This window comes from Aulonocara stuartgranti (assembly GCF_965226115.1).
Source record: "Aulonocara stuartgranti genome assembly, chromosome: 18".
NCBI lineage: Eukaryota > Metazoa > Chordata > Actinopteri > Cichliformes > Cichlidae > Aulonocara > Aulonocara stuartgranti.
In genome coordinates, this window is record NC_138954.1 from 19,898,241 (window position 1) to 19,920,089 (window position 21,849).

The following is a 21,849-nucleotide window of genomic DNA, read 5'->3' on the forward strand; positions in this document are numbered from 1 at the left end:
ACATTGCTGAATTTTGTAACTTGTAAATAACAAAGTTGTGAATGTCAGCCTTTACTGGTGGATTCATACCTCATACAACAAAGAAAGTGTCCTTGAAACGGGTCAGGATTGTGCAAGCACTAGTTTTGGATTGAAGTCAGTTACCACTAGGACAAATCCGAATCTGTGTGTGATTGCTTGTGCACCAGTGTGTGTGGTCCTGACCTGTCCAGTGATCCTGGCTGTTGAAAGGCCAAAGTGTCTTTGCCTCTCCAGCTGACTCCACTCGGCTGTCGCCTCTGAGTGTACGCCTGCGTGCGTGCATGTGTGAATGAAGCAAGCACGCCTTTGTCCATTTAATGTGTGTGGCTGTGTGAGAGTGCTCTGTTTCTGAACATGTGTGCGAGCTTATCAGTCTGTGATAGAGCGAGGAGAGAGCTGAAAGGTCTCAGAGTCTCAGGAGTCAGGAGATCTCTTGCAGGCACCTTCAATTTTACTGTGGCAGCTTCCTGTCGCCGGGTCAAGATTAGAGTTGCATGTAAATCTAGGTCAACTTGACCCTTGATCTCATACTCTACATACTTTGATCCTTTTTTTAAACCAGATAATATATTACATTTATTCTATATAAATACTTTTTTAAAAACAACTTCACTGTAATCTTTCCTTTTCTTTCTTTTGTTTGACAGTCTGTGGATTCTTTGCTCATGTGTTTTTCTTCCTTATCCCCTCTCTCTCACTCTGTGTTCTCCTTCACAAACAGAGCAATAATGTCTCTGTCATTAAGGCTGCTGGTGCTAATGGTGGGATTAGTCCCTATGCTGACAGCCTTCATCTCTTGACAGACAGATAGATACCGCACACAGACACAAATGTGGCTGCACCCACATGCAAACACACATTCAGACAGTGGAGAACAGTTCAAATGACAGGTACTGCTTTTGCTCTCGCCATAAGAGCAAGTGATACGTCAACTGGAATTCACAGCTGCATATTTATTTGTGTTTCCAAACATGTATTGATTTACATGTGGTTAGATAGTAGGGATACTGATACTAGTTTAAGATAGTCATCTTCTAAAATAAGACTTTTCTCAAAAAAAAATGTGGGCTCTGTTTTAAGCTCAAGTGCATTTTGTTGAACGCTGGCTGGTTTTCTCTGCCTGTGTGTAACGTTAGAGCAGTGTTTTATGTGGATCAGTTCACAGAAATGTACTTAAAACCAGCCAGCCAGGGTAAAATGGAGAAGGATAAGCGAGTTATGTGATATTGTGTCACTGAATGCAGTGAGTGCAGCATGATTTAAAAAAAAAAAAAAGACTCAAATATGGGCAAGACTTAACATGTGGATGTAAACACAGGGTGGAGTTAATCTTCCTTTATTTAAGGCAGGTTTTTCAGAGAGATAACTGCGTACACACACTGAAAACTAAACAGGACAGATGTCTAATTTGTCAGGCGTTTTCAAGCACTTCAAACAAAAAATAGAAAATTGTGAGATTGCAAAAGATTTAAACAAATGTCCCAATCACATGTAATTTCTCTTTTATACAAATTCAAAGCTTTTGAAAGATGTAAAACTACTCATTTGCAGTAATTAGAGAGAGTAAAACTAGCATAAATGGCTTACTGGAAGAGCAGTAGGCTTGTTGCATAACATTTTATTAAAATGTATAGACTGTGACATAGTGTAACGTATTACCAGCAATGTTAAAGACCTGATAGAAAGCATTAATTTGTTATGCCAGAAATATTGTTCAGTGTATATAATCACAATACAGACTGGGCCGTTTTGTTTTTGTTACAGTTCCTGTTTTTAACATCTGTAGTTTAATCACCTGTTGAGACTTTTTTGTCGTTTCGATCTGCTGTGGGCTTTTAGGTGAAAAATAGAGCAAGGTTTTAAGGACTTCAGAAATCTTAGAAGTATCACAAATTAATACCAAAGTAATTTGACGAAGACCACGTGTTTATGAATTGAATTGTCTGCTTAGATCCAAGCAAGCTGACGGTCTGCACAAAGAGAAACAGCAGAAAAATATAGTTACACTCACTGTTTATGGATTCTGTCTCTCAGACCTGAATGAATGGAGAAGGGAAGGGAGCAAAGAAAAAACAGGTACTCTGGGATTTGTGTAACTCACTGTTGTAGGGTTCTTGGCTTACAGCATAAAGTGTCTGGAGATAACTTTTGTTGTCAAAAGTTGCTGAGTAATTTCTTCGCACCACCTCTGCGCTTTTTACTAGATCAGCAGCTGAACTTTTTGTCTGACATCTGGTTCAGCTTTGTTTCCATGAAGACAGATGCAGAAACTCTTCACTACCTTATACCACAATACCTTTATTCCCTTTTGATTCAGGCTCCTTCCTGTTTTATTTAGATCTGTGCTTTTTGGTTTAATTTGTTTTTTTTAATTTACCATTTAACTGAGATACTCAAGTATAATTTTTTTTACCTTTATAAGCTATAACCTATTGCATAACAAGGCAACTTATATTGCTTTCGTATTAAAACATAATGTCAAACAACAAAATCAGAAGAGAAATTGTATATTCTCAAACAGAGATGGTGAATAACAGCAGAAATCATTACTCACTACTCTCTGTAATCAGAGTTTAAGTCACTTTAACAAAGGGCCAACAAGCACTTGCGGAAATAAAGTTTATGTATACAATAGTCTAAATGCTTCACCCTGCCAACTGTATTTCAGCCATTTCTGTGTCTGTTTCAGAGTTTTGTGTGTGTGCCTGCAAGCTCCTGTCAAAAGCCTCTTTATGCTTAGTAAAGTAATCCTAGTCCCACCAAACCACGTCAGGTTCATTATGTTAGACATTCTGTTGTGTCTTACCGTTGCGCTGTCAAGTAAATACATCAGCATGAATAGATCACTGTGATTTTCTTTCAAATCTTTCTCTTAAGACCGACATCCTGGTGTTGAGTTGTGACTTGATAACAGACGTAGCGCTTCACGAGGTGGTCGATCTGTTCCGGGCGCACAACGCGACAATGGCCATGCTAATGAGCAAAGCCCACGAATTCACAGAGACCGTCCCAGGCCAGAAGGGCAAGAAAAAGACAGGTAAAATGAAAATAAATCTTAGAAAATGAGACCATTTTGCATCTGCTGTTTATGTAATCTATAATTTTTTTTTCCCTGCAGTGGTTTAACTGGGCAATTTTTTTTTTTGTATTAATAGTATATGTTGTGTATTTTTCCCCAGCTGAGCAGAGAGACTTTGTTGGTGTTGATAAGTCAGGAAAGAGACTGCTCTTCATGGCCAATGAGGCCGATCTTGAGGACGGACTATCAATCAGGAAATCCATTATGAGGAAGTAAGTCTAACCACACATTGCTTATTTATATGTCCAAATGAGCCATTAGAAATTATACATATATGTGAAAATCTACTCATTTCTGATTGGTTATCCACTTTCATTCAATCATTTCACTGTTGAGTCTTTGTTTTTGTTCACTTCAAAGGGGTCTCTGTCTTCTTAAAGGCTCTTGATTCTTCTGTATTAGTGGAATGACAGTTGTCCACAGCACGGTTTGTTAACCAAAGCAAATCAGTGTTCACTTTATAAGTTGCTGAGCATGTGCGGCACGTGTTCTCGTGCAGGTTCTTATTCCTCCATGCGTGGATCAGACTTTGGAGGTTTGCCTGATGGTGACGTGTTCTGTACATCTGTAGGTTCTTAGCTCTGGCAAAGCAGATGTTTAAGTTTCTAATCAGAGTCGGTGTGTTTTAGGGCGAAGGTTCTGTGGTGGCTGTGTGGGATTTTTGTTACAGGAAGAGTGTTCTAGGTAGGTTTTTGTTTCGAACTCCTAAAATGCATGTATGTGTGAAAGCGGGTGTTTTGGGAGCTTGTAAATACTTCATGGAGCCAAAGACACAGTAAATTCTGGCCAATAAGAGGGGGGCCAGAGCAGCTGCTCGCATGCTTCTCTGCACAGAGAAACTCTTGAGGCACACACTAACATATATACACACACACACATTCTGTCTTATTTCATAAACTCAGAAATGCTTATATGAACGCATAACACAACCTCGAGGCGGACATTGATGGAGAGAAAACAGTCACACATTGTCACAGTGTTATGGAAACCTATTGAGCCCACAGCTAAACATTTACAGCTTATACTGAAAGACTTCCAACACTGAAAGCACCTCTGATCATTTATACGCTCGCATGTCACACACCCACACAAAATTATTTTTTGCCTGAGGTAGTAAGCAGAGTAAATGCCAGAGTATGGATTCCTGTTTCCCACCTGTAGCTACCTGACTGTTTTCAAAAGCAGTATCACCCACAGAGTAGTCACAGCTTACACGTACTGTACATACAGGTTATGAAGCGTCTTTTGGATATTAAATGTTCGTATTCGTGTTACATTTGTACACATTAACATTTCACACCTGTAGTATCTTTTGCAGTTGGTTCTTTTCAGTTTCTGTGGAACGTTAGTGAAAGAAAAATGAATCGGTGAGTGCAACCCCCTGAATTTCTTCATTGACTGGCGTCCGTTTAATTTTCCACTTCATTCACTTCATTGAACCAGTTCTTGTTGTGTGCATCCCTCCACACAACCAACCATCTGTTCTTACAGTCTCCATGCTTGTTCTGCCTCAGCCTCTCTGTAATTTCTCTTCCCTTTCCTTCTCTATAGTTTCCACATGGTTGAGGTGTGTTAGCTCAAAACATTCTGCACATGTGAGATTGTTTGACCTGGAAATCGCTTAAACGGTGTGAAAGGAATCCAGCAGAGCTTCCTCTCATACATTAGGCTCCACCTGTCAGAATGTTGTGGATGTAGGTCTGGAGAAATGGTTGACTGTGTATTAATCTGCTGATTTAACAGGATATTTCGGAAAACTAGAACGTTTCAAGCAAAACAAGCAAAGCCCCAAGTTTAGCAGCTAGTTTTGGGTTTTTGGGAGGTTTTAAAATTATGACATACACTTTAGGTGCGCCTGTTCAGCTGATCTTTAATGCAGATATGTGATTAGCCTATCGCATGGCAGCAAAACAATGCATTTGGGGATGCAGACATGGTCAAGACGTCTTTTCGAAGTCCATACTGAGCATCAGAACGGGTAAGAAAGTTAATGTAGAAGTTTTTGAATGGGACATGGTTTTTGGTGCCAGACTGGCTGATCTGAGTATTTCACAAACTGCTGACCTTCTGGGATTTCTCACACAAGCATCTGTAGATTTCGCAGAGAATGGCTTGTTGATGCTAAAACTGAGCAGTGCTAATATGCCACTGCTTACCTGCTTAGTATGTCCATCCCCTTGTGACCAGAGTGTATGCATTTTCTAATTGCTGCTTCTGACAGCGATAACATCCATGCCATAAAGCACAAATAAACTTTGGTTTCTTGAACATGATAGCAAGCTCACTGTACTCAAGTCAAGAGATGTAGTGAACAAGAGAGTCACATGATGGATGGGCAGCTGATAAATCTACCACAGCTGTGTGATCCTATCATGACGATATGGAAATCACTGGGGCATTTTTCCAGGACCTTGTTGAATCTGTGCCACAAATAACTAATGCAATTCTGAAATCAAAAGAGTGTCCTAGTACTAGCATGTAGTGCCTAACAAGTGGCCAGTAAGTGTATAAAGGAAAGGCAAGGAAGCTTAGGTCAGATCAACTGCAGTGATCTTCAGCAAAACAGACTCGGAGTTACTTACATCTGTTACTAATGATGGCACACGTGGGGCTAAAAGCCAATAAACACAAATATTACACAAAGTACCTTTTAAAAAAAATTAAATAACTTCCCTTCCAAAGATCCTTGTACTAAATTTACTAAACATATGTATCAATGGTCCCACATAATGTGTGTTTGCACAGGATTTGACAGCTATCAACATTAGTCTGACTGCACTTGCAGAGCCATGCGCACTGTAGGCTTGCAACACAAGATCAGATATGTGAATTCAATTGAGAAAGCATCTATGGGGCTAGTTTAATATTACGAGAATTGCAAATTTTGCTTTGGAGGAGTGGTTAAATTGTTTTTTAAAAAGCCCTTCAGCACTGTTGGCTCTTGTGAAAACCTGACTAATGAGGGTATTAACGGTCATTCTGCTGCATCTGACTCACCATCCGCTATGGGGTTTTAGTTGTAACTAAATAAGACATTATGCTGTGTGTGTTTGAGAGCGAGAGATGTGACTCCTCTCTCCCACTGAGGACTTTAGTGGTACTTTAGTAGTCAGTCATTAATCCAACAGTTGAGTCATCCCTGCCTGCAGAGGCACTAAATTCCTGCTCCCTTCGACAATGAGCTCTACAGCACTCGCAGCAACCAGAAATCACATGATGCTGTTGTTAGGAAAGGCAACTTGATTACTAATGTTCGGGTAATATATGTACTGTTACAATGGTGCGTACTCATTAAACACGAACATTTCAAAGTCAGCATGTGTAGAAGTAGTTAGTGTGCTCATGCTTCAGACTCCTCTTAAAAACTCTGTTTCCAACAGTTTTTTCTGCTCTTGGGTCTGCGGTATGTCAAGGGGAAGGGATTTTCTTAACATGGCATATGCAGACCCCCCAAAGGTGTTGTTCAAATGTTCAGTTTGTCAGTTACAGGCAATCAAAGAAAGTTGACTTTGAGGAAGACGAGCTAAGTAGTTAAACCGAGGCTCAGTATGAGGGAAAATAAGGACTTGTTTTGAATTGGTGATCATGCAAAGCTGCTATAATAGATTCCCAGAATAAAAACATATGGACCTCAAAATTATTTTAACGAGGCCCCCTTAAAAAAAGTTAATATGTTTTGGTTTTATACTGCAACAGTCTTGATATGGTGATACTTGTACCTACTGTGCTGCTTTTTATGGCTACTAACATATTTTTATTATGATTCAGGGCACCTGTTCTTAACCTACAAACACACACACACACATCGTCATTCATAACCCAATTATCCAAGGCTCTGTCTCTTGCCCGTCTGCAGGTGCTAAACAGTGATGTCACATGCTGGGTGTTCTGATGAGTTTTACTTTATGTATGCGATAGCCACACAGAGACTTACACCTGGGACACCCGTAGAGCATGACTGTGTGTGAGAGTGAACATGTGTTTTTATGCTTTTTAATAAAATACCTCAACACAGACAGACACGCACCGAGTTTGATTTAGAGCTTTTACCATCTGGTGTGTGTGTGTGTGTGTGTGAGACTAAGTAATCCTCCCGAGTCACTCCAGTTATACTGTAAGCCTGGTGTTTGAGGTGGGAGGGGAAAGCTTGTCGAGAAGATCTTTTTGATGGCTCCTGTGGGGTCACCACAGATATTTTTCTCCTCATTTCTTTTATTGCTGTTTTAAAAAAATTGCAGTTTAAATTATTAGTTGTGTGTATGAGGAGAAAAAAACCCAGTTTCAGTTCAAATCAGTTAAAATGATCAAAATAACACTTTTTTCTTTTTCTCTTTTTTTTTTTTTAAACATTCACTAAATCTTGGTCATATATATATACATAGTAGGGGTGCAACGATACACAAAATTCACGGTTCGGTTCGATACTTTGGTGTCACGGTTCGATATTTTTTCGATACAAAAAATGTTCATGCCTTTTTAATTTGTCATTTATTAAAATTGTAAATATATATTTTAACTCAAACGTACAGTTTTTAAATTTAATGTTGCTGAAACAACAAAGTAATAAAAAAGTAAATCTATCTGTAATAAACTCTCTTTGGAAAAGAGAGTTTATTACAGAGAAATGTCTCTTTCCAAAATAAAAGCTATACTATACGCTTCTTCTGGGCTATATTCTCAGCAGCATATTAAACATATCAGGTCTCCATAAGGAGAATCATGTGCTAACAGCTGTCTAAATGACTCGGGTAAAGCTTGTAGCATGCCTGCTTGTTGTTTTTGTCTGCTTCCACTTGTCTTTGCACTAGGATGATGTTGGAGTAAATGTGCAGTCATATTCGTTGTGTTCCCACTAGTGTTGTCAGCGTAAATCTCATTGAAATGACGTTAACGCCACAACACGGCAAATCTCCGTTAACGAGCTACCGCGGATCGCCCCGTGCGTGGGGCTGGACGGCGAACACGTTAACAAGCTAACTGCGCTAACGCACTAGTTCCCACCAATGTAATTGAGCATTGCGTGGCACATCCAACATACTGTTTTACTTTAGTCCATGACACGTAAACCTTCAGGGTCATACGTCACATGAAAACCAAAATAGTTCCAAACGCCAGATCTGAATTAGGGTGGGGGAGGTTTAATTTGCCATGTTGCAAGGAGAGCTTAACTTCTGTCTCGCTAGCTTGCCCTGCGCTCAGTGAATCTGCGTTCGACTACTCCGCCTAGGCTGCACTGTTGAGCGCAGATCCACTGAGCACTCAACACAGACAGCATCGTCAGAAGGAAAGTTGATAAAATAAATTAAAAATTTTGTATTGTTCAATACATATGCGTACCGAACCGAAAGCACTGTATCGAACGGTTCAATATCGATACAAGTATTGTTGCACCCCTAGTACATAGAGGTTGTTTAATCAGTGTTACATGCTAATTCCAAAAATAGGAGAATTGACATAAAGAGAAGGTGAAATACATTTAAGTGGAAATTCACAGACTTACAATCAGTCATGTGAAAAATACAGTGTTCACAGGACTCTACGCAGTCCCATGAAAAACCAAGTACACCCTTATTGCCTCCAAAGGAATTCAGAGAGAAAGAAGCAACCAGGTGCTGGTAATCAAATGCACTTGATTAACTCATCAGCAGCAAGTGTGCGCCTCTATAAAAGAAGTAGTTTTGGCAAGTAGCTGGTGTGAAATATTCAGGTGTGTGTTAACAGAATGCCACAATCTTCCCAGGAGTGGGGAGATTGTGGCTCAAAATTGTGATGCTCAAAAAATCTGCAAAATCCTAAGAGCTATAGTTCAGACTCTGCAAGTCTCAGTTAGCAAGTTAAATGGAGAAAAAGATGGAACAAGTGTCGGTTGTTTGGAAAGCGTCTTATCTCTAAAAAGAACATGGCAGAACAGCTTGGGTTTTCAAAGTTGCATCTGAACAAAACCTGAAGACTTCTGCAGCAATGTCCTTGGGGTGGATCAGACCAAAGTGGAGATATCGGGCTGTAATGCACAGTACTACTTTTGGTGAAAAACAAATACAGCATGTCAGAACAAACAGTTCATACAGTTTTGGAGGGCTGATGATTTGGGCTTCTTCTGCAGCCACAGGAACTGGGCACCTTGGAGTCATAGAGCGAGCCATGGACTCCTCCGAATACCAGTGTTCCAGAGTCAACTAATGCTAACGCTTGGCCAGAATTGGGTAATGCAACAGGGCAATGATCCCAAACACAGCAGTAAATCTACAACAGAATGCGCAAACAAGAAAAGAATGGAGGTGTTTCGATGACCCAGGGAAACTGCTGTGGTGGTACCTGTGCCTGAATTGTGCATAAACGAATGCACACAAACGTCAATGAACTGAATCAACGCTGTGAAGAAGATTGAGACAAAATTCCTTCACAATGATGTGAAAAACCGATAAATTCAAACAGGAAACAATCACTTCGAGTTATTGCTGTTAAAGGTGGTTCTACAAGTTTTTAAATAATGGGGTGTACTTAGTTTTTCACAAAGCTGCATAGAGTTTCTGCACAACTGCAGTTGATTTGTTTTGGTTTCCTTAATTTTGTATGACTTCTAAATTTTTACACATCTTTGAATAAAACTTTATCACGTCAAAGTAATGTTGGCGTGGCTTCCTGCTGTCACACTCACTTTCCAGGGAGAGTTGAAATTATTATCCCTGTTGCTTTTAGTGTGGAATAATAAATAAAAACTGAACAACTCTGCAAACAGTGGATGTGTCTGTTTTTAATTTGGTCGGAGTTATTGTGTGATAATGAGACAGACTTCAACCTGTTTGTACAACCTTAAAAATCTAAATCACTGCGGCATGCTGTGAAAGATGGTAAGCAGTAATGAAAGGTCTATGTGATTGGTAATAAATGGGCTAAAAGTGGTATGGCCCTTTTAAGGAGGAATGCACCCCACAGTTTTTATTATGTCGTGGTTGAAAGGGCAGAGGAAGAAAGGGTAAGTAGTCGGAGAGGACGTAGGGGTGTTGATAGATTTGTTTATTGAAACGTCTGGGACTGCATTGTTTTCTTTAGGTTGTCGCTTCGTAAATGTCACGTTCAGACTTTTGACTCCGCTTCTCCCTATGTGAAAAAAATTGTGTGAATGAGTGAATGCATGACGGCTGCCCTCAGGGCGACATCTATGGTAGACGGCAGAGGACAATCACGCATTATAGCTGGTTTTGCCGTTTTTTTCATCAAGTGTTATAGTCCTGCGTGCAAAGGAACACAGATTAAAAGTGGCTTGAGCAAACGTGAAGTAAGCATTAAAGATAAAACCAGCAGGTGACGAAGAGAATCAAAGCACACTCCCCCAGAGGTAGCACCCAATTAAGATGGTAAAAGCAGCGCAGGTGTGCAGTGTGTATTTTAATCTATTCGTTTCTGTGCATCACACTTTTCCATTGTGTGCAAACGGTGGATTTTAATGCTTTGTTTTCACGAACTGAGGACACTTTGTGAGCTTTGATTTCCATCTCTGTTTTTCCTTTTACCCACAGACATCCCAGGATGCTCATCAAAACGGGCTTAGTGGACGCTCACCTCTACTGTCTGAAAAAGGCTGTCGTGGACTTCCTCACAGAAAACAAGTAAGTTTGGGGGGGTTGAATCTTTATTTTAACAGGAAGTCCTACTGAGATCAGACTGTTTTACAAGAGAGACTATACAAACTCACAAAATATTTCCAAAAATCTCCAAGAACAAAATACAAATAACCACACCAAGAAACACTAGTGAACTCTCAAGAAAAACATGTCTCCATCACCATATTCTTTATGATGCTTTTGAAGTGAATAATGAATATAAGTATGTCTATGTTTAGATCTTTCTGCAAAGTAAGTCCACAGTGGACATAAAAATTTCCCCAGACCTTTTTCACTTATTTTTGACTGTATTTTTTTTTGTTGAATTTTGAAATTTTCCTGTTTATGTCTGCTCCATGAGAGGTATTACCCAACAGACTTAGACACATATAGACACAAAATATATGCATACGCCCCACACTCAAGCTGACATGAACTCTACCTTGCTGCTTAATCTGTGTGTGTTTAACATGGTTACATGGTGTGTAAGGCTTTGAAAGGTTCTGTTAGCATGGTATTCTAGTGAGGTGTTAATTTGTTTTACTATGTGCCACTGAGACAGGCTGTTAGGCCTTTAGCCTCTGAAGTGAAGCGGTGTGACGGGGGAGCTCGCTATAGCCGGAGGAGTCTGTATAGGAGTCTGTCTCTGTGCTGCATCTGAAAAATGAAAGGCTAAAGCTGTTTTCACTATTTTGAGAATCAGGGTTTGTCAGCACTTGCTCTTGTTAACCTGAAACAGACAACAGGAAGCGGGCCGCTTCAAACGTTGTCACTTCTTGAATGCTGGGTAAATGCTTTCTGTGAATTTCTTTGACAAAACCTTATACAAATGCCTATTTTCACACAGGTAGTGGGAACTAGCACTTTGAAGTCCTAAAATTAGCATTTGCATTCTTACATTTTCCTTTTATATTAAGCAAATTGATGAAAATTGTTTTGACAATTTTGAAACAATATTATTTTCAGCAATATTGATTATTTGTCATGATTATTCGTTCATTTTAGAGTCAGTAATTTTCTAAATTTAACACTGCTTTCACTTCCATGTGATGCAACATGTTCCATCTTTATGTAAAAATAAAACTACTTTTCTTCATTTACCCAAATTGAGTGCATCTTTTAGAAGGAACAAAAAACATAAAAATATGAAAAGCACAAAATTACATGAGAGGGGACTGCTATCTTTGGTCAATGGAAGTGTGATTGCAGTTGTGATTTCAGCACATCTTTGTGAAGGAATATGTAGACGCACTGCACAGCCTGAGTTTTGTGGACGATTTGCGTCAGCAACAAAGCATTGTTTTTCTTGGCCTTCATGCCTTAATTATCCTGCAGTTTGTGGTGGTGCATTTTCAGGCATGTGAATAAGTGGCTTATATTGCTTTGAGGCGCAGACACACCTCTACAGCACTGTTTGCATCTGATTTCTTCTTGGTTAATATCACTAAATCCAAAGTATCTCCAAACAGCAGATGATAGTCCACTTTGAGCAGAAACTCTTTACCGTCTGCTGTGCCATACATTTGATTTTTGTTGTGCGTCTGTCTTTTAACACACTGTTAGTCATCCTGAGTACATCCAGGAAACCTCTAGTTGTCCAGTGCAGGGAACAGCTGTGATTGTCACATGCAGTCGCATTGTCAGGCTCTGATATAGGGAGCGCTTGATTTGCTTTTGCTTTGTGTTCTATTGGCGAAGCATTTACTTTAAATAGTGCTTGATTGTATCCGTTTAATTTTGGGAAGCAAATATAATATTATTTGTTGGCAACTTCCCAAAACTGGGTGGCGATGAGACTTCCACACGTGTATTTTGTAACTTGCACATTATTTCATGAAGAAGTGGGTACCACGCTGAAAGCCGAATTGTGGAAATCATTTATTACCCATTGTTAAAGTTCAACAACTATAAATGGAGTGCATCCACACCAGGCTACTTTTATTCCACTCAATAAATCCAAAGCCAAGCCAACAAACACAAATCCCCTTTACTAATCCTGTGAATATTTTTGGTTAAAGCACTTGAAAGTAGCAATTTGCCATAGAGATGCAGATGTAAATCTTACATCATTGCATCACCAACGCACCCTCTACCGCCACCATATATCATCTCTCTTGTTAGATGACTCATTTCTTTCTTCAGCTCTTTTCTTGGACTCTTTTCACGGCTCCTCTTTGCCTCTCTTCCTTTCTCCTCAATGTTCTTTCTCTGTCTCTTGCTCAAGGAGAGAAATGGACAGAGTAACTGTTGTTTTTCTCCTGTCATTCAGATGGAAATTCTAATCTCCCTTTAAAAGAAAGTAAGAGAGGGCAAGTGGAGGGGTGTGTGGTGTGGTAGAGAGGAACACTGAACACAGCGCAGTCCAGAGAGGAGGAAAAAGAAATTAAGATGAGGATATTGCCTCCTGATTTACACAGAGAGAAACTTCGAAGAAAGCTCACTGTTAGCTCTTTTTATTTTTTTTTAATTAATGTATTTCTTGCTGGAACATCATCAGTCTTTAGTCAGTGCTTCCTTTCCTGATTTTGATCGACGTCTTTATAGGGACAATGACTCCTTTATACATCATTCAATTATTTATTACATGCTGTTATTGAGTGTTACACAATTACTGCTTACAACTACTCTGGTGATATTCATAAAATACAACCATTTTATTCCAGTATAGTCTATATCTTTTCATTTTTACCGAGATATTGTAAGATGTTATGATTGCATAGCATGAACTAGTGTTTCTTACCTGATCCAGTTGCTAAATGACTAAATTAATGTGTTTCTTTTGTATCCTAGGTCTATCTCATCGATCCGTGGAGAGTTGGTGCCATATTTGGTGCGTAAACAGTTCTCCAAAACTGTTAACAGCCAGAAACTGAAAGACGACACAGACGATCAGACCCAGGAAAAAAACGATGGGCCTGCAAACCACGGTTATTGTTTGCATTCACATAACATATCTTCACGCTCAGAATCAGAGGAGGAACAGCATTTAACAACCCAAGCATGATTCTTCTTCTTTGTCTTTTGGCTGGTCCCTTTAGCGGCGCCACAGCAGATCATCTGCCTCCATCTCACCCTGTCATCAGCATCCTCCTCTGTTACAACACTCTGCATGTCCTCCTTCATTTATCCTTGTATTTTCTCTGTGGTCTTCATCTTTTCCTCCTTCCTGGAGGCAAAATAATTGATATCCTTTGTTCAGTACATCCACTATCCCTCCTCTGCAGATGTCCAAACCTCAGTCTTGCCCAAAGACTGCAACCTTTTTAAAATTCTTCTTCATCTTGCTTATAAACATTCATCATAAAGAACTTCTAGGTTAGGGCATCGCTGCCTAAGGCATCAGCTTCTAACCCTCTTCTCTTCCTGCATCTCTTCCTCTTTTGGTGTCCAGAGCTCCTCATCTCATCTCGGGACGAGCCTCTCCTCCAGCTGGCGCAGGAGCGCTCCTGCTGGAATGACCACCGTGGTGATATGAGTGAGGCCTACCATGGAGGAAAGCTGCGCTGCTATGTTCACATTATGGACCAGGGTCTGTGCTGCCGGGTTAATACTCTAGCTGCTTATATAGAGGTGAACCGACTGGTGAGTCAAGCATTCGACTGTTTGTTTTGTTTGTTTGGGGTTTATTTTACGTGTATGGCATGACTACAATAGCCTAATCGTGGTTAAATGCTTATGTGTACATGCTGTTCCCAGAAAGTTGATTCTGTTTGTCTGGACGTAGCAACATCAGTGGGAGAAACGTGAGAAACCAGACTGAAGAAGTCACTTGAATGAGTGATGAGATGCATCTCCCACTGAAAACGCTACATCCAAATGAGTCAACTTTCTCTAATTTCCTTTCTTGGATGACATCACACCGCTGTCAGTAAAATGTCATCTTGAAACTTCAGATTTAGTATTTTCGGTCACCAATTTGATGATAAATTTACTCAGGTCATACATTTAGTAAGAGCTGGTCCTTTTATCAAAGACTTTTTGCAGTTGGACCGTGGGAACTGCCCCCTGATGGCCATTTTTAGGAATGCACTTTTAAGTTGACTTTACTTGTGAAGGAACATTTATGCCTCTCAGCTATTCTAAAAACTACAAACCTTGTGGTCAACATGTTTGGCTTTTTAAAAGAAACGTTGTAAACACGCGGACACTCCATCCATCTTTTGTTTACAGTCTGTTTTCAAACTCATTACTACTTTCTTAATCACTCTTTCACTCCCCCCGTTTTCTCTCTGCTAGGCCCCAAAGCTGTTTGAAGAACCATCAGTCCATCCATCCGCTGACATTTCTGAGAGATGTCAGGTGAATATAGACTACAAGCCATGCTTGTATTTCAGTTATCTAGCATTTCCCTCTTGTTTTGAACTTTTTCAGATTGTCTTCACTTCATCAGAGCCTTTTATTGTCGTCTAAAGGCACTTTACAATACGTGGACTAAAATTGTGTATGCATGTATCTCCGTTGCTGTTTGTGGTGGGCTTTCAGATGGGATCAGATAGTATCATCGGAGCTGTGTGCCACATTGCAGACAAGACTTCCATAAAAAGGTCTACTATTGGAAACTTCACCACTGTAAAAGAGAAGGTCAAAGTCACCAACTCCATCATCATGCATGGCGTTACCATCGAGGAGGGGTGAGAACACACACAGTTGTACACAGACATGCACACACTTGCTGAGGTTGTGTACTTTGAAATGGTTTCTTGAACACATTAATTTAACCTAAAAAAAAAAAAAAGGGAATTTCACCTTGAAGGCATGTTTATAGATTAAAGTTTTAATTATCTGGCTTGTTTTTTTAAGTGTGAAGTTGCTACTTGCATGTGGTGGGTGACAAGCAGCAGTTAGCAAGCACATGTTTCTAAACAGAAGCATGAAAAAACACTTTTATCCTCCTGTTCAGCTGTTTATATTATCTACTTGACTTGAAGTGAAGGAACATTTATGCCTCTCAGCTATTCTGAAAAACCACTAAACTTGTCATCAACCTGTTTGGCTTTTTTAGAATTTATAAAAGCATAGATGTGGCTCCCTCTTCATTCGCTGCATACCTTTTTATTGAAGTGTGTGTGTGTGTGTGTGTGTGTGTGTGTGCGTGCGTGCGTGCGTGCGTGCGTGCGTGCGTGCGTGTGTCCGGTGATAGGACGTGTAACAGGTTTTTTGTTTTCTGCGTTCTGTGGGATCGCTGAGTTAACAATGTAGCTATTGGTGTGCAACCAGCCAGAGACCAGTTCCAAACAAACACAGAGCTGGTGAAGTGAAACACACAACATCCATACATTTCATTTAAGCGCCTAAATTACTTGGCTATACCCAGTTTCCCACTGGTCCTAGAATTTTTGGAATACCACAGGAGTTCAGATGATGCTTTCCCTAATAGCCCGCCACTATTTAATAAAATCACGTGTTTGGTTTAGCCTTTAAGGATCAGTTGTCCCTCCAGTTTGCCATCTTTTATTTAAAGAATGGTTTCAGCACAGGGGTCTAATCAGGCTCACCAGGAGGTAAACATTGTAGTTACTTCACACATGCACGTCTGTGCTTACATGTAGAGTGTTGCAAATTGTGTAGTTTTTTTTTTTATTTTTTATGATGTTATTCTTCCACTTCGTATCATTTTTAACAGCAAAACAAAAACCCACCATACAGCCAATGTGCTGCAAATTGCATCATGTCAACTTGAGATTTAGGAACTCCAACTTGGTTAAAGAAACACAGAAGCTCAATGGAGAGCATGTCAGATGTTGTAGTTGTGATTTGAGTCCAGTCTGAGTAAGGATGCAGCAGGATTTCTATCCAGTCCAGTTTCAGCTGTAGTCAAGAGTTAAGGTGGAAAGAACTGACTGCTTTGCACAGAGAGCAACAGTGTCTACTGTAGAATTAGCATGTAGATTGATCTGTTTGGTGTCTTAGGGCAGGAATATTGGTTTAAAGGGACTCATCTTGGCTCTGGATTTTAATGCTCTCATTCACAGGCTCCTGTTTCTTTTATCTTAATTCTTCTTCCTCTCTCTCTTTTCTTTACATCAAGGCCTCAACGCCATCTCCCTCTCTTTCTGTCTCTTGCAATCTCTTCTTAAGCCTTTCAGGGACCCCAGCCAGTTAGCATGGGGACCCTCATCATGCCCATGTAGGTGCACGCACAAAGGCGTGAAAGAAAGAGAGACAGGAGAAGGGAAGAAAGAAGCGAGGGGAAAGCAGGCTAGCACGCAAGAAAGAAATTGCAATTCTTTCTTTTCTTTCTTTGAGGACATAAGAAGGAAGGAGAAAGAAGGAAAGAAAGAGCCAGTATGAGGGGATTAGCAGACCCCAGCCATGTCGCAGAAACCCCTCGCGTTTCTGGTTTCTTTGTTTGGTGCTGACCAGAGCTTGTTGACAAAGCGCTGCATGTTTGGGAAGGGGGATAGTTGGGGTCAACTTTATAGGGGAGGGTTGGCACAGGAGGTGGGGGGTTGACATGCGTGTGTGTGTGTGTGTGTTTGTGTATGAGTGTAATAGAGAGGGGTCATGGCAAGGAGGAGCCCTGGTGTTAGTAATTAGTGGTGTTTCAGCTTCGAAGCTTCTTTGGTGGTCTCTCTCTCGCCCTCTCTCTCTAATGTTACAAAACTCTGAATCTTGTAATCTCCCATCACCAACTACCACCACCACCACCTTCTAGGTAGTAACTTAAACACACACACACACGCACACACTCTTTTCTCTGTCTCCCTCCAAGCCTAACCACCTGAATAGAATGAGCCAATACAAACCTGTCTGTGTGTGAGGTGCACAGGGCCAAGTGTGTGTGCGTCACTGCCTGGGCAAGACCTACATGTGTTCTCCACTGGGCTTCCCGAGCTTCTGAAACACACGCGCGTTTCTTACCCCACACACACATTCGCAGATACACGCCCTTCATGGTTAGTCGACACAGGACACACAGGACTGTCTGTGTCTCTCTCCAAGAATTTTATGGTGATGGTTTGGCTGAATGTGAGCATGCACAGTCGGTTGGCACTGCCAGCTCAGGTGGGACTCCAGAACGGGGCCTACAGCGTACACACACACACACACATATATGCGCACACAGCGTGGGCGCCTTCCTTAACTTAATAGAGATGCTAATGTTGTGTCATTAAGTTTGTTTGATTGGATAGTTTGGATAGTTTTGAGTTTTCGGAGCAGGTGTGAGGTGGGGAAAACAGTCTGAATGTCTGTGTAACCTCCGGTGTGGCCCTCAGTCCATGACGGTGCAAGTAAAGAAGCTTAGCGCCCAGCTGGAAAGCTGCACCTTTCCTGTGAAGCTCCCAGTGCTGCATGAATGTTCTTTGCTGTGTGTACCTGCCTGTGCGTATTTACACAAGGGCCCAGAGAGCAAACAACTGAGCTGAAAAATAATGTTTTAGGACTAATGATCTACTGATTCATCCCTTATTCAGGTAATACAAGATTTATGAGTCTTTTAAGAGGATTTTCTTGAACTGTATGTTTAGGAAGGGAAATTTGTGCATTTTTTTAAATATTTTGAGGATAGTGTGGAATAATATTTATGTCAATTTTAGAAGACTGAGGAAATAGTTCTCTTGGACAATGTGACTGCTTTTGTTACTCTTGTAATGGTTTTCCCTCTCGGCCAAATCACTCTTGAAACAGCGATTAAATCCCGATGAGATTTTTAGCTGGATGAACAAGGGTATTTTTCATGAAATCTCTGGTAAAGTGGTGATGCAAAGAGAGCCACAAGTTTGTGGCATCTCTTCATGTAATGTCAGTTTTCTTTCCTCTGTTTAAAGGAGCGTTAAGGTCCCAGTATACGTGCCGCATTGGTCGCTTCGTGTGCTGCCGATAACGTCATCTCGCAGCCACGTCCGTTTATGCTCATCGCCACAGTGTAGGTAGCTGCTGCAGTTTTCTTCTGAACAAATAGGTGTGATCACTCTAAAAACACCTTCCCATCAGCACTGATATTGGAGAGAAGAAGTCAAAACCAGAGGCAAAGAATTTTTTTTACAAAGTCTTATATTTTCAAATTGTTGCAACATCTGTGATTCTATGAACATCTGTACTGATATACCATTAAAACTGCAGTAAAAACCGACATGCTGACGAATGGCATCGTCGTAAGATGCCATTCACCAGGTACCGCACGGCAGGTATAATGTATACCTGTTAGCTCTCCATGCATAGAGCCACCAGCCATCACTGTGGGAACATAGTGGCCAGCACACATGCAGATTTATTGATATAAAATCAAATTCATGCAGTTTGTGTGTGTGTTATTTTCAGGTGTAATATCCAAGGCAGCGTGATCTGCAGTAATGCTGTTATTGGCAGAGGAGCAGACCTCAAATACTGTTTGGTGGGAAATGGACAACACATCGAACCAGAAGGTAAGAGGCACCGAGATAAATACACACATATGAAGAAATGGCCTATCGGTGTTTATCACCTGATTTCATTTTATCCTGTTCACTCTTCTCAGCATGCCAACGTCTTGCCGTTCGATTTTAGCTATATGAAACAGTCTACCTCGGCAGGTAGTTTGTCTGGTTGTAAAGGGTTTGTGAACATTATAATTTCTGGCTTTATAAGCACTTATATGGCTTTATTTATTTATTATTTGACCAGTTGGCAAAGCAGTTTCACCACAAGGTGAGTTTAATAGCTGCTCTGGTGCCCACACTATAGTCAACTCCTGTTTCCTCTGTCAGTACTCGCATTTCGGTTTGTACATTTGGACTTTTAATTCTTTTAAATGACACAGTTAAACAGGAGCATGTTTTCAATCCCCAAACTAAATGGACACTATGGGATAAATGATGGCCTCAGTAAAACAAATATCCTGAGCAATGGGCAGTAAAATCCTAGTATGGACAAAAAAAGCAGAGACATCTTGCACTCTTAACATTTTCCAGCACAAAAAATAGCTCTGACAGGCTGTAACGTCCAGGTTTTGTTGATGCGCTTATTTGTACTTCTCCCTGGCTGACTCGGATAAGGTGTTAATGTATGTGTGTGGTATCTGTTTATAAGTGCCAAGTGTTTGAGCCAACTAGGAAAGTTTCTTCATTCTCAAGTCTGATTTGTCAGAGATTTTTTTTTTTTTATTTCCTTAATCCTCTTGTCCCAAAAGCTAGCTGTGCGTGTGTGTATGTATGTGTGTGTCACATTGATGGAGAGGTTAGAGAGCAGGGCCAGAACAGGACCACCCGGAATTCAACAGCCTCCAGCCACATCCACACACACTCGCATTCACACACACACATACACATATAGAGAAAGAGAGGGCGAGCTCAGCTACCAGACTGAGCAGCCTAATTGAGTGAACAACAGGGTGTTCCAAGAAACAACAGTGTGAATTTGAGCTAAACTTGTCTAAAACTGTTGGAAACAGCTGAAGCCTTTTGGAGCATCCAGTGAGCGATTGCTGCAGGAAGTCTGATCTTGCTTCAGCTGTTTTGTTTTTTTTTCCCCCTTTTTGCTGTTAGACAGTTCCTGGCATTATTATACTAAACACTGGAAACTTGGACCTGTGTTTGCATGTGCTATAAGGCCAAAACAACAGCAAAGATACAGCCTTTCACCATAAATTGTCTCCTTTTATTTTAACACGTCCAGTGTATACAGCAAACTGAAGTCAGATTCATCAGACAACCCAAAGCCAGTCGTCTTCCTTAGAAGATTTTACAGTTTAAGAAAAAAACAAAAAAAAAAGTAGCAGATGCAGCAGAGAGATTTGATTCGGTGACTGAAGTTGCGACATGCCATAAAGGTCCTGGGTTCACTGAAATGTTTGTTATTCCTCTAATTTGGCACATAAACTTACCTTCATATTTTGGCATGCATGTGCTGGATTTCAAAATCAATTAGCAGGCTAGGAAATAAAAACAGACTGAAAAAGAAGAGTGTCACACAGGTTTTTAATATATGTTCGATTAATCTGCCGTAACCTACTTCAAAAGATTTAACACAACAATTCTGGAGATTCAGTTTAACAGTGGCTCGCACACAGCCTGGCTGTGTATGAAGAACGGGTCAGATCAGATTATTCTGTGTAATGCTTTGCAGTAAAGATAAGCCTTCTTTCCCTCCTGCATTACATTGTTACTGCAGGAGAGCACAAGATTACCTCTCACCACCAAATTAGCTGGCTGACAGTGGGCTGCTAAAGACATTACACACCCACTCTGCTGCTGAAGCTGTTAGCAGCTAAGGACCACCCTGACAGTTAGCCACGCACACACACGTGCACGCATGCACGCACGCACACATACAATACACACGTCTACGTCCATCAGGTGTTGATATTTTAAAGATACATACCTCTCCTGTAGATGTTCTGACACTCAGATATGCATTCGCTATTGCAGGTGTCACACATACACTGCCTTTTATTTACACATGCCAACGATGCGAGATCACGCACTGGTCTTAGATGCTTTTGAATGTGTGCTTTTATTCTGTGAGTTACAAAACAATTCAGTGTTTTCTTTAAGAAAGCTCTCTTTCTTTCTGATTATATGTGTAGCACATTTTATGATGTAGGCATAGAATAAGTGGGCTTCAAAAACATAGACAAAAAAAGGCAAAGATTATCTATGACCGAATGCAAACAGCAGCTTTTGATAAGAATGCTTTGCTATAAGAAGGATGGAAAAGGAAATAGTCACAGTAATAATTATTCCAAAACACAGGTTTTTTTACCCCCACGTGTTGGCTCCTTTTATGTGTGTCACAGGCCCAGCAGTAGGAATATGTAACATGTAATGTTACATATGGTCCTAATACATCTACAAACTCTATTAGTTAGTGACAAATTATCTGGCCCAGTGTGAGTAACCTTTCCTCCCTTTCTTCCCAGTCACTCCCTCTTGTTCCCGCTCCTGCTGTCCCATGCTCCATTTGTTCTCCCCTCTTCACAGCTGAGGATAAGCTCATTCTGAGCAACAGATTCCTTCACACTAAAACCTGTCTGTGTGGATGGAACATAACTCTCTGCCACCGTTTGCTTTGGATCAGTACCGACGCTCGGGGATGGAGGGAAAGAGCCATGCACGGGGGAGTCGGGGCTGACTTTCCTCATGTTAAACTAGCTTTGAGTAGAGAATGATTTAAGAAAGGAAAAGAACCAATTAACTCCTTATTGGATGTGTATTCAGTTTGTTAGCT

General features: G+C 40.6%; 1 protein-coding gene across 1 annotated transcript in view; it reads left to right on the forward strand.

Moving 5' to 3' along the window:
• Positions 1-21,849, forward strand: part of eif2b3 (eukaryotic translation initiation factor 2B, subunit 3 gamma) — a 35,330-nt gene that overhangs the window by 12,298 nt on the left and 1,183 nt on the right. The window contains exons 4-11 of the mRNA XM_082513741.1: positions 2,899-3,058; positions 3,201-3,312; positions 10,621-10,710; positions 13,495-13,631; positions 14,096-14,286; positions 14,941-15,003; positions 15,187-15,335; positions 18,967-19,070. Coding sequence (XP_082369867.1) covers positions 2,899-3,058; positions 3,201-3,312; positions 10,621-10,710; positions 13,495-13,631; positions 14,096-14,286; positions 14,941-15,003; positions 15,187-15,335; positions 18,967-19,070 — 1,006 coding nt within the window. The remainder of the gene's footprint in view (positions 1-2,898; positions 3,059-3,200; positions 3,313-10,620; positions 10,711-13,494; positions 13,632-14,095; positions 14,287-14,940; positions 15,004-15,186; positions 15,336-18,966; positions 19,071-21,849) is intronic.